At 56.1% G+C, this 12,689-nt stretch overlaps 1 protein-coding gene across 1 annotated transcript; it reads left to right on the forward strand.

The window, feature by feature from the left end:
- Nucleotides 1-504: 504 nt before the first annotated feature.
- BJ171DRAFT_196204 (DNA mismatch repair protein msh6) lies at nucleotides 505-8,271 on the forward strand. Its single transcript, XM_053106221.1, has 27 exons — nucleotides 505-1,209; nucleotides 1,325-1,493; nucleotides 1,589-1,770; nucleotides 2,022-2,093; nucleotides 2,175-2,259; nucleotides 2,432-2,572; nucleotides 2,686-3,011; nucleotides 3,206-3,367; nucleotides 3,553-3,721; nucleotides 3,842-3,927; nucleotides 4,076-4,259; nucleotides 4,476-4,494; nucleotides 4,580-4,668; nucleotides 4,825-4,946; nucleotides 5,142-5,289; nucleotides 5,446-5,560; nucleotides 5,788-5,890; nucleotides 5,976-6,112; nucleotides 6,214-6,287; nucleotides 6,371-6,458; nucleotides 6,584-6,671; nucleotides 6,783-6,903; nucleotides 7,002-7,140; nucleotides 7,215-7,292; nucleotides 7,380-7,454; nucleotides 7,564-7,731; nucleotides 7,903-8,271. The coding sequence occupies exons 1-27, from the start codon at nucleotides 691-693 to the stop codon at nucleotides 8,024-8,026; spliced, it is 3,783 nt and encodes a 1,260-aa protein (XP_052963907.1). The 5' UTR covers nucleotides 505-690; the 3' UTR covers nucleotides 8,027-8,271.
- Nucleotides 8,272-12,689: the final 4,418 nt, after the last annotated feature.

Raw genomic sequence — 12,689 nt, forward strand, 5'->3', positions numbered from 1 at the left:
GGGGGGTGGGTGGACCCCGAAAGTCTGCCCCCGGTCGCCGCTCGCTGCGGATCATCGGATATGACGATGTCTGTGATTGGAGTTGACAAGTTGGCTCGCGCCAAAGCTTGGGCGGGTAACTTTGGGCTGGCTGGGACACTGTCCTGGCCCACCGGCCGAGATCCTTGGCCCGGATATATATGCTGTCTGTGCCAATCAATCTGCCATGGCCGAGACCACCCACGCCTGTGAACTGAGCGACGACTATGTTTGTTTGGATACACTGCATTCATTCGCTCCGACATTCGAGTCATTCGTCTATCCTCTGTGCACTCCATTCGTCTATCCTCTGTGTACCCTGTTTGATTGATTCGGGTTTCAATCCGTTGACCCACCTGTTCATCTGACCAACTGCCACCGCCGCCACCGCCACACGACATTGCAGCGCCGCAGGAAAGGGCAGTGTCGAGGTTGCCCAAAAAAGGCGTCATTGCGCGGTGTGTCCGCAAAGCAGGCCGGTGTGCTGTTTGTTCGGGTTGATCTTGGTCGACAGAGCTGCTGCTTCGCCTCGCCTCGTCAGCTCCTCGCCAAGCGATCGGTCCATATTCCCGCTCCTCGGCCGCTTCGCGACAATCGACCGCTTCTGCCAACCTGCGTCACAGCTTGCTTGGCGTCCCCCAGATCACCCTTTCTCTCAAGTCAGCAGCAGCGATGGCTGGGTCCAACGAGAATCTCTCACCCGAGCAGATGAAGCGCATCGCCGAGAATCGCCAGGCCGCCATGGAGAGACTGGTTCAGAAGGGACATGGTCCCAAACCATCTGCGTCTGTGGCGAAATCACCCGGCCCCGCCCAGCGCACTATCACGTCCTACTTTTCGCCTCCCAAGGCCACGGCTGCTCCGGCGGCTGCTCCGGCAAAGGCTCGCGCATTGGCCAGCACCCATGCCGGTGCCAGTGTCTCAACAGCCGTCTCATTTGCGGCGAGCACGGCATCCGCTTCGTTCAAACCAAAGCCCCAAGCCGAGGCCTTTTCCAATAGTATGCCTGTCACGCCAACCAAAAGCAGTGCCGCAGCCCCCGCGATCATCATGATGGACGATGACGACGATATGCTGGATCCGCGGCTCGAGGAAGAAATGATGAGGATCGAGCAGGAGATGGCGGTCGAGTCTGCCCGCCCTTCTGTCGAGGCTGGATTCCAAACGGAAGTGCTCCTCTCCCCACGTCGGGTAAGTTGCCCTCCCCCCAGGTGCACTCGATCTGGGTTGGCAGCAGCCACGTTCGGCAGGCGCATACTGCAGCCGACCCCGACCCATCGCTTACAAGCACAAACACTCTTGACAGCGCTCGGCCACCAAGCGTTTGCGTAACACGGAGTCCTCCGACGAGGAAGATGGCGATGCTGCCCCGGTGACGCCCGTCAAAAAGCCCAAGGGTCGGCTGATCAAGCCGAGACGCAACGCCGACGACGGCGACGACGGCGACTTTGAGCCAAATGCAGCAGAGAGCTCAGGTGCGCCCCCCCCCTCCAGTCGCTGCAGCTCGAAGGAAGACGATGCGCTGTTTCGAGACTGTGACTAAGCATGCATCCACCTCCACTGTCATTAGAGAGCGATGGGCTTGAGGACTTTGTCGTTGAAGAGACGGAAGAGCAATCTGCACAGCTCGACGACGACGACGATGACGGCGGCTACGACGATCGCTTGAAAACTCCAAAGCGCAAGAAACAGGCACGTTCTACTGGGTCTGCCAAGTTATCGAGCCCTTCTCCCGCAGCCGCAAAGTTCCAGGTGGGATAAATAGAGCGCACACTAGCGGCAATGGTGCTGCAGTGCAGACGTCATTTCCGGAAATGAGCTTCAGTGTCCTGGAATCCGTCTGTTGAGGTTTCTTTCAGTTGTCTGGGGCATGCTTCCTTTCATCTGCAAGGGCCACTCTTAGCATTGCACTCAAGGGCCTCGATCATGATTTGAAATTGCGGCATGGTTATGGTGCATGCTCCCAACTAACTTTCCTCTGGGTACCTACTTGCGCTTTCCAGTCCTATGAGTTCTCGCCTGCTTCTTCCAGACCCCAAAGCCCGCGTCTGACAACACCGGCCGAAAAATCCAAGGTTTGCACCATGTCACTCGGCGCTGAATGCTTCGGTCGCACCCGATTGTACCAACGCATTGTCTGTTTGCTGCCTGGCCAGATGCGCCAAGAGGAGTTTAAGAAGAAGAACGAAGAGCGTTTCTCTTGGCTCGTTGATATTCGCGACAAGATGGGTCGTCGATCGGGTCGGTTGTGTCTCTGCTGTAGCACAGGCATAGTGTGGCTGCACACAGTACCTGGGTGCCTCTGTGTTTTCTCGGGGACAGGCACGCAGCGCCTGCTGTATGTGCCTTCACACATGCTGTTTTGTTGCTTTCTGGGAGTGCTGACGATTCTTGGACCCTTGTTGGCACCCAGACGACCCAGAGTACGATGCACGAACGCTGTTCATCCCTGCATCTGCTCAGGCCAAATTTACTCCATTCGAGAAGCAGTTTTGGGAAATCAAGTCTGAGCACTGGGACACGGTCGTATTCTTCAAGAAGGGAAAGTTTTATGGTGGGCACCGAGCTTTGCCGCTGGCGTCAGCCGAATGGGCCCGCGGCCCCGGGATTCGCTCATTCCGGATCATCGAGCGCCCGCAGCTGAATGAGCGCCGTTTTTCTGTGCAGAGCTATACGAGAAGGATGCAGATATCGGGCACCAAGACTTTGACTTGAAGCTAACAGATCGCGTGAACATGCGGATGGTTGGCGTTCCCGAGTCGAGCTTCGAGCACTGGGCATCGCAGTTTATCGCCAAGGGATACAAGGTCGCTAAAGTCGACCAGATGGAGTCGGCCATCGGCAAGTCGATTCGAGAAAAGAAGGAGCAAACCCGCGCATCAAAGGAAGATAAGATTATCCGCCGCGAGCTGACTTCCATTCTGACCTGTGGCACGCTGGTCGATGGCAAGTTTTTGACCGCGGACATGAGCACATACTGCATGAGCATCAAGGTAGCGTGCCTTCCGAGTTGAATTGCAGAGCGGCGTTTGCAGAGTGGCGTATGCAGAGTGGCGTATGCAGAGCCTCGCAAACTTGGCTGTGGGCTATGAGTGCCGTGCTCGGACCGCGAATCGATTTACGCAGTGCGCTCTTCATTGCCTCCCCAAACCACCTTTAACGACCCTTTCGCGACTTTGACGAGCAGGAGTCTGTTGAATCCGAGGCTTCCCCACCGACCTTTGGCATTGCTTTTGTCGACACGGCCACGGCCGAGTTCAACATCTGCGAGTTTGCCGACGATATCGAGAGGACTAAATTCGAAACGCTGCTGATGCAGATCAAGCCCAAGGAGCTGGTCCTTGAAAAGGTAGCATCGGCATGCCCCGCTTGTTTCTGGCGTGTCTATGATCGATGCGTTGCTGTGGCGCGGAAGAAGCACATGTGGCAACTCGATCAATATGGGCTCGTCCGACGACTACTCGGACTCCACGACATCGATTTAACCATTTGTAATGTACTCGTGGACCTTGGCTGCCATACGGAATCGATCAGGGCCATCTATCCCAGCGGTCGCTGCGTCTTGTTAAGAATATCTTGAGCAGCCCACAGCTCAACTATTTAGTTCCCGACACGGAGTTCTGGGACTCGGCAGTCACCCGCGACGAGCTCAGCTCGGATGGCTACTTCAAAGATGGCAACAGTATGGAAACAAACACAAATGGTACGTTGTGCCAACCATCCTCGGACTCTCTGTCTATATCGATCCTAGTTTGGATCCTCTGCGGCGATAGCCATACAAACGAAGCCTCTGACCTTGTTTTTCGTCCCACGAAACAACTAGAATCATGGCCGGAGGCTCTGAGAGAGTATCAGGACCATAACATGGCTCTATCTGCTCTTGGCGGTCTATTGTTCTACCTGCGCTCTGTAAGTTTTGGCGGTATCAGCCGGCGTGGTCGGAACCACGCTTCTTGTCGGCTGGATCGATAGAGGAGAGCACGTCTCGGATTCGGTGGCATCCACACGAGTGCTGCACCCACCCAAGCGTTAGGCCCTAATCCGTCTCCGTTTGCAGCTCAAATTGGACAAGCAGCTTGTCTCGGTCAAGAACTTTCACGTGTATGACCCCATTCGGCAATCCGGCACCTTGATTTTGGATGGACAGACGCTTTTGAATCTGGAAATATTTGAAAACTCTCTGGACGGTTCCGGGGACGGAACGCTCTTCCAGTTGCTGAATCGGTGTGTCACCCCATTCGGTAGGTTGCTTGGGGCATTTCGACTCCACTCGCCCGATGATCAGTGGGGCGTTCGTTCCTCAGGAGCATTTGTGAGGCTCGCTGGTCAATGGTGAATGGCCCCCGATTCGTAGACGATTGGATGTCTGGATCGCCATCTGCAGACCCGGTGGATCCGACCAACACTTTGCTATGTTCTGCTTGCTCGATTTTGTTCCACCACCTCCCTCGATCCAGGAAAGCGCCTCTTCAAAAGGTAAGCCCTCTCTTCGTCGCACTATTTTGCCAAGGTTGCGGCACCGGAAGTTGCAACCCCCGTTGACACACAGTCGTGTCCCCAGATGGGTGTGCCACCCCCTGCGCTCTGTCGACAACATCAACGATCGACTCAATGCCGTTGACGATTTTACCAACTTGGGTGGACTCCGAGGTATGGATCGATTCCGAATCCAGCGTGCTTGTATGACTGCGTGTATCCCTTCGATGTCTCTCGGCAGCACCCAGAGCACCACCACCCCTCGCTGGCACTTCCACGCCGACACTTCAGCGCCAATCTCAATCGTCCTGTTCTTTCGGCCGTTGTCAGAAATCTTGCAAGCGAAGCTGAGCAAGTTTCCAGATCTTGAGCGCATCATTTCACGCATCCATGCCGGCACTTGTCGTGTCAAGGAGTTCGTTCGTGCCCTCAATGCTTTCGAGGAGATTGCCGTATGTACCATGATGCAGCACATGCTTGGTACCTTGTCTGATTGATGACTGGAAACTGCATCGACTTGCCGTCCTGGCCACAAACACACTGCGATACACGAGTCGCTCCGTATGTTCCTGGAAGCAGGACCGGTCACTCGCATGTTCTTAACGCACTCTGTCTATCTCTGGTTGAACACCCACTCGCGGACAAAGTCCATCGTCGATGACTTTGCTGTCCACCTGGACGAACTAACGTCGCGACGGCTAATCCACATTGCCCAGCACGGTCTTCCGGAGGAGCTGCGCGAATCGCTTGCATACTTCCGCAGCGCATTTGATCACGCCCTGGCACTGAAAGAAGGTAAGTCTAGTCGAAATGCGATCCAGTCTGCGGGATGGGTCGATGCCTTAGCTTTGGTAGCCGATAGCTGTTACAAAGAAAGACAAGCGCTGCCTCGAAGCACGCGTGGTGGTTGGCTGCTTGTTGAATCTACAACGTTCTGCCGATTGGTTGCAGATAAGCTGCTGCCATTCCCGGGCGGCGACGAAGAATACGATACAGCACAGAAGCGCGTCAAAGACCTTGAGACTCGATTTGCCGACTATAAGCGCTCGATGGAGTCGAACCTGAGGTGGGTACCTAGTTCCGCTGATGTGGTGCACGGACATCGTTTTGGATGTCAGTCCCAGTCCTTGTCCCAACATCGCCAGATACCCAACCAGAAGAATGCCGGAGACCGTCTGGGTTGCGTAAATAGCATTGATTCCGTGGAGACGCCGTCGAGCAAACCACTTCATCGGAGGAGTACATCGACTGCATCGTCACATGTGCTCACAGGATTGCATGCATGTAAACCAGGACCAAGATCGTGTACAAGGACCTTGGAAAGGAGATTTATCAAATGGAAATCTCCAACAAAGTCAAGGTCCCCAACGACTGGGTAGTCATGTCTCGAACTCAGGTGAGTGCCGGACACGAACTGTCTCGGAGATCAAGTCCGATCGAGCGGAGCCACATGGCGGCAACTGACCTTCTCCTGCTGGCAGGCTGTTCATCGATACTACAACCCCACCATCCGCGATATGGTGAAGCGCTTTGACGAAGCGGTCGAAATGCGCGAAGAAGCATTCCGCAATATCAAGGGGCGAATGTACAGCCGATTTGACGAGCACTATGCGGCCTGGTAGGTTACAAGACCGTGCCTCTCTTGTGCCAGCTGAGCGATACCTCGTCTGACCAGGGCAAATGCATTCACATCTATTCGACATCTTGACCACGCACCAGGCTACAGACGATCAAAAACATATCGGAGCTCGACGGTCTGATCGGCCTCTCGCTGTGTCGTGCGACCATGGGAGGTAACGAACAATCGGCCAAGCCACCGTAGCGCATGTGCTTGTCTCGTGCGGCTGGCTTACGCATCTCTTTATTCCTGCATCAGAGCCACTTTGCCGCCCTGAGTTTGTCCCAGGTGACACGCCAAGTGTTCTGGAACTCGAGCAGATGCGTCACCCGTGCATCACGAGGGGGTGTGTAATGCCGACTCGCAGCTTTGCATCAAAGTCGTACCGATGGATACCGCATTGGTATTGTTGGTCAAAACCGCACTTGGCGCGATCGCTGAACCCATATAACGACCACCTATCTGCGCCAGATCCGGAACGGACTTTATTCCCAACGACACGACGCTTGGAGGGGGAGCTGGCAAGCACGACATTATCCTTCTGACCGGACCAAACATGGTAGGGAGTCGTCGCAACCATCGGCGCTGCCAGGATTGCATGTTGGCGGCTATGCTGATGTTGGCGGCTATGCTGATGCTGGCGTGCTGCCATCGCGACCGCCTTTCTCAGGGAGGAAAATCGACTCTGCTGCGCCAGACTTGTATTGCCGTCATCATGGCACAGATTGGCTGCTATGTCCCCGCGGCCTCGTGCAAGCTCACGCCTTTTGACCGGATTTTTACTCGCATCGGTAAGAGTCTGATATGGCATGTCGGAAACCGAGACAAAGTGCGACTCGAGCGCTTTGCAGCGATGCTGATTCCACCCATCCTATGCCGATATGCGCAGGCGCAAACGACAACATCATGGCTGGCCAATCCACATTTATGGTGGAGCTGTCTGAGACCTCGAAGATTCTTCGTGAAGCAACACCTCGCTCCTTGGTCATTCTGGACGAGCTGGGCCGCGGAACAAGCACGTTTGATGGGTGGGTTGCTGATGCCAAGCACTCTCTTTCCTGGCACTGGCTTGCAAGTGCTAACGCTGCTCTCTCGCCTTCAGCTATGCCATTGCTTTCTCTGTTCTCCACTACCTCACGACACACGTGCGGTGCCTGGGCCTCTTCAGCACGCACTATGGGTATGGCTCGCAAGGGATTTCGTTTGCACGCCGCAGGATGGTTTCGTCTGCTAAAGCGTGGACTCTTTTTGCATCCTCCAACTGAAGCATGCTCACGGAAGAGTTCAAGAGTAATCCACTTGTCGGGCTCATGTTTATGAACTTTTACTCGGACGACAACAAGTATGGACTTGCCAGTTGATCGCTTTCCCTCCCCCCCCCCACAGCGAGCAAATCGCCTATTTCTGCATGATTGGCCTCACTTGCTCACCTCCGACGCATTTGCCCACAGACGGGAGGTGACGTTCCTCTACAAACTGACAAAGGGCGTGTGTCCCAAGAGCTTTGGCATGAATGTCGCCAGCATGGCCGGCGTCCCTGAGGAGATTATCGCTACAGCCGAGGAGGTTGCCGCCGAATTTGAGCGCGAACAAAAGACCAGGCAGATCAACGGAGTCGGGTAGGTGTTGTTCAGGGCCCTGTTCTGCCCGATACTGTGCGATCAAGTACCATCCACAGCATGTATGCTGTGAATATCGCAATTCGTCGCCCTTTGCCGGCTCGCTCGATCATGCCATCTGCCTCTCCAGGGACCTTGGCCTCTCACCCGATTTGGTGTGTCTCTCTCTAGTCTCCATGGCCAACTCAGCCTGACTCGCCAGAGCGATTTTTGCTATCTGCTTGCCGGTTCCCGGAACAACCAGAGCTCGATTTCCAGAGCGATCTGGCGCAGTCTCCAGCACGCTATCCAGTGATTCGCCGAACTGACTCTCCAGGACGCCTCTGGAGCAACCCACATCATCCGAGGCAGAGACTCGCTTTTTGCCGAGCGGCGCTGATCGTTAGCGGTCGATCTGCTTTCCAAAATTGTATTGGCCATGAACCCTTGACGGCAAGTTCTTGGGCAGGACGAAACCCCGAATACATCATGGCCTCGGTCTATATTACAGGCAATCCAATAAAAAACGGGACACCCGGGTTTTTGACCATTCATCGAATATTTTGTTACCCAATGTTATCGCGCGCTGGCCATGACCATTCGCCACACATCCGACTTTCGCACCGCCGCATTGCGATGCTACGCCCTCATCCATAGCCTGCGTAAGGTCGCCTCCATATTCAGTGTATCCAAGAGCACCATCCATCGATGGCACCGAGGATGCAAGCTGGATGACCCATCCCGGGTCCCAGCTCGCAGATCCACTTTCTTCGAGCAGGCATGTCCAGTCATTCGCACCCTGATTGAACAGGACCCGTTCCAGACTGGTCCTGTGTTGCGGTGCAAGCTCGAGTCCATCCTCCAGAGGAAAGTATCACTCTCACTCTGCCACACTGCCATCCACCGAGCAGGTCTCTCACACAAGAGGGCAACACACCTCTACAAGTCCAAGCGACTGGATGAGCGAGTGGCACAGTTCAGGGACCAGGCCCGCTCCATCGACCCACGACGGCTCGTTTTTGTCGACGAGACAGGGATCAGGAAATCCATTTTCCCTCTCTACGGATACTCGTCGAAGGGTGCTCCGCTTCGCCAGCGCAATCACATGAAACACAAGTCTGTCTCGGCTGCATTTGCCATCAACCACTCTGGTGTGCTGCATCGCATGTACATCCCCACATCATTCAAGACACACTCGATGGTCGAGTTCTTTGAGCGAGCGAGCTTCCCAGACGACTCTGTGATTGTGATGGACAATGTCAGCATGCACAAGACAATGCCTGTCCTGGACTGCATCGAGCGCCGAGGATGGTCAGTGATCTTCACCCCACCTGCTTCACCCGACTTCAATCCCATCGAGAACTTCTTTGGGATTGTGAAGCACCAGTACAGGAAGGTGGCAGCGCTGAATGCGTCCGAGGGGTTCAAGATCGGGATGGTGACCCTGTTTGAGTCTGCCGTTCGGAGGGTGCTTCCAGATGTCTTCCCACGGCTGATTGAGCGAGCGATGCGCTTCTGGGGTTGAGTTCCCTCCAATCAAGCCGCCATTTTCACGCCCAAATCCCTGGCTTGAACCTCTCGGCGATTTTTGAACAGGGTCACTTCCCCAACCAGCCCGCGCAGACGGGCTCCTGCTCTCGGGTATAAATGCCACACCTTCGTCCTGCTGCTTTCTTCCCTCATCTCGCCTTGATCTGATCATCGCGCCATTGTACGATAAAAAAAGTCTCTGCTCTGACCAGTACCACTGGCAGGCATCCAGCATCCTCTGCCCCCATGCCTCCGAAGCGCAAGGGTACCGGTGATGGCCAGCCTCGGCCACCCAGGCCCAAGAAAGCCAAGTCACAGTCGGAGCCTGTCTCTGGTTCGTCTTCTGATCCCACGCATGCTTGGTCGTCTGTTGCTCCGTCGCTCACCACCACTGCTTCTGCAGATCCAATGGATGTCGATCCCACCGAGCCTGGTCCATCTACTTCCTCGAGTACTGGCAAGCGATGTCGCCAGTGCGATGGCACCGATCACGAACGTTGCAACACCAGCAAATGTCCAAAATACCGGCCCCTCAAGAGTTCTGTCGTCCCACTCGTGGATGGAAGGTCATCCGCCCCTCAATACAGCTGCTTCAAGCAGACGATGGATGGCTGTTGTCTCAATCCCGCTCTCCGCGACAAGATCCAGGCCACTGTCGCAGCCATGACCCAGATCCAGTTCGAGGCATCCAGGCTGCTCAACCTGCACATCCTCCGGTGCATCGAGCAGGATCTTCCCGTCCCCGTCATCTCCAAGTCCACCCCTGCTTTCGTTCGCCAATGCTTCACGATTGTCGAGGCCGATGCCCTCTCGACGGCCAGGGATACCAAGAAATACAACGAGCATCTGGTCGCTTCCTTTCGCGACTACCAGACCACTCGACACGCAGACCTGCCTCCGGCCCCTCGTCTGCCTGATGGTGCTCACAGTCAGCTTCTCACACTGGCTGTCAACGCCTATGCCACCAACTGCACCACCCACCTCAACCTGGCATACTGGCGACTCCTTCGCCGCTTCTGTGCTGCCGTCTTCCCAGCCAACAAGCATAAGCACGAAGCCATCGAGGCCTGTCTCGAGCTCTTCGAGAAACCAGGGCAGACTCCACCCAAGGCCGATCTCGAGTTCCTCTATCCCGACTTGGGCCACATCCTGGACGAGTTTCGGTACAGCAGCGACCAGGACCGCTTCCGGGCCCTCCACCGCCTCTCACACCATGTGGGAATCCTCGCCCGAGACAAGATGGTCGACGATGTCCACAAGTGGATCGACTGTGACATGCCCGCCCTCCGAGTCACCGAGCTGCAGCGCCAGGCCAAGCTGGACGAGCTCACTGCTCGAGGCATTCCCTCCGACGACAAGAGGCTCACCACGGCCAAGTCTGAGCTCGGCACCACCAAGTCCAAGATCAACAAGCTGGCATCCAGACTCAAGTGGGCCCTCAAGCAGCTCGCCGTCGACACTCCTCCGGCCGTGTGCACGATAGTTCCTCCATGCACTGCAAGGGCCAAGTATGTCAAGATCGACACGGTCACTCTTTGGCAACTCCTGGGTCCAAAGAAGCGCCTTGGACTCACCAGGGACAAGCTCAAGGAAGAAGGTGAGGACGGTGTCAACAACCAGGATCGTCTCTGGCGCAGTTGCTTCAAGCTGCGTAGTTCCCTCTTCCGTGACCGGGATATCAATCACAAGCTGTTCAACTACGAGATCAGCACCGATGGCATTGGATGCACCATCGGTCTCGTCAAGTTTCTGCCTCGAACCGATCACACCGAGACTTCCGAGCCTCCTCCGACTGCCGAGCAGCGCATCCAGGAGCACATCGGCAGCCCAGACCCCGACAAGACCACTTGGATTGGCATCGATCCTGGAGTCGGCTCCATCTTCACGGCGGTCATCCAAGCACCGGGCCACCGAGACGAGGTGGTCTCATTCTCCAATGGCCACTACCAGCATATGTGTGGCCATACGTCCAACACCGACTGACACAACGCCAAGAAGAAGCAGCTCGGCATCGAGACCTGGATGTCGTCCACCCCCTCGCCCAAGGTGCAGTCCTCGGAGGCCTTCAAGGTCCATCTCACCCATGTCCTGCGACCGGAGCTGCGAGTGCAGCTCGACTTCCACCTTGGCAAGAAGGCTCGTCACCATCGATTCACGGGCCACAAGAGGCGCCAAGTGGCCGTCGACAGGATGTGCAAGGCCGTCCTGAAGCACGCCCCGATACGGACCGATGTGGTGATCGCCTTTGGCAATGCGTCATGGCGTCAAGGCAAGGGCTATGCATCCAGCCCTCGGAGGCAGCGATTTGCTCAGTACTTTGAGCAATTCGAGCACCACCGACGCCGTCCCAATCACCCTCATGGAAGCGTCAAGGTGGCCTCGACGAACGAGTTCAACACCTCGCAAGTGTGCTCCAAGTGCCTGGAGCCAGTTCGGTTGGAAGGACTCGATGCGCCCAGTGTTGCGAATTCCCACTTTGTCAGGAGCTGCAAGAATCCCAGCTGCCGGACAGTGTGGAATCGCGACGTCAATGCGGCGCGCAACATGATCACGGTGTGCAGGTCGATTGTGGAGATCGGAGAGCGACCGGTGGTCTTCACTCGGAGGCTGCCAAAGTGATCTGTTTTATTTCTTGTGGCTTTGCTTGACGCAAGCACAGCACATACTACCTGTTCATGGAAACGGCTGTGGTGTCCCGTTTTTTTCTGAATAAAGTGTAGCGTGGCGAGCTCAGCTTCAGGGAATGGCATCGGCGAGTGACGATGCCCCGAGATGATCATGGATGCGGTCAGTGCCCGCGGCTCAGGGCTCCAAAAAGCCACCATTGGAGACTAGGGCTCGGAGGTGGATGGCCTGTTTCGCCATCTCAGCTCGATCTGTGCACAGCTGCTCTCGAGCTTGATTGGAGCGATGAATGTCGTCGGGTGCACAATCGACGACTCTTCCAGGCCGGCAGGTCCGCGATGCCCAGCGCCGTCTCAGCACCAAATCTGTCTTTCTGCGGCGCCAACATTGCAGGGCCCGCCAAGCTCCTCGAGCCTGCAAGTGCCACTTGTACTGGAATCACGGCCATGAGCATCTACAGCGGCAAGTACCTCGCCTCTGCTGTGGGTTGCTGAGCTGGACTCCCACGCTTGCCGTTTATTCACCGCTACTGCTGCTCTATCGTTTCAGACGGGGAAGGTCTCGCCTGCAGTCCGCAGGTGCCTCGAAAGATGAACTGGATCGATCCGCAGAGCGAATACACCACCGACAATGAGTCCGAGTACAGCCGCACACAGAGCCGAATGCCCTCGGCCGAGCCAACACGAGAGCCGTACCGCCCTCGAAGCGAGCACCCGGAATCCTGGGCCCCTCCATCCGGCTCGCCAAGATACCCGCCTGGCAGGGTTGATTTCGCTGTGCCAGAGCGAGAGCACCGCAGTTCCGCCGGTGACGGAGAGGTCTCG

This window comes from Polychytrium aggregatum (assembly GCF_025602895.1).
Source record: "Polychytrium aggregatum strain JEL109 chromosome Unknown BJ171scaffold_36, whole genome shotgun sequence".
NCBI classification, from domain to species: Eukaryota; Fungi; Chytridiomycota; class Chytridiomycetes; order Polychytriales; genus Polychytrium; species Polychytrium aggregatum.

Bases quoted from the DNA above. Each gene is read 5' to 3' on its own strand.
- BJ171DRAFT_196204 (XM_053106221.1), top strand. From the start codon at position 691: ATGGCTGGGTCCAACGAGAATCTCTCACCCGAGCAGATGAAGCGCATC. The intron at 2,573-2,685 runs GTGGGCACCGAG...TTTTCTGTGCAG, and splicing joins CAAGAAGGGAAAGTTTTATG to AGCTATACGAGAAGGATGCA. The intron at 3,928-4,075 runs GTAAGTTTTGGC...CTCCGTTTGCAG, and splicing joins TATTGTTCTACCTGCGCTCT to CTCAAATTGGACAAGCAGCT.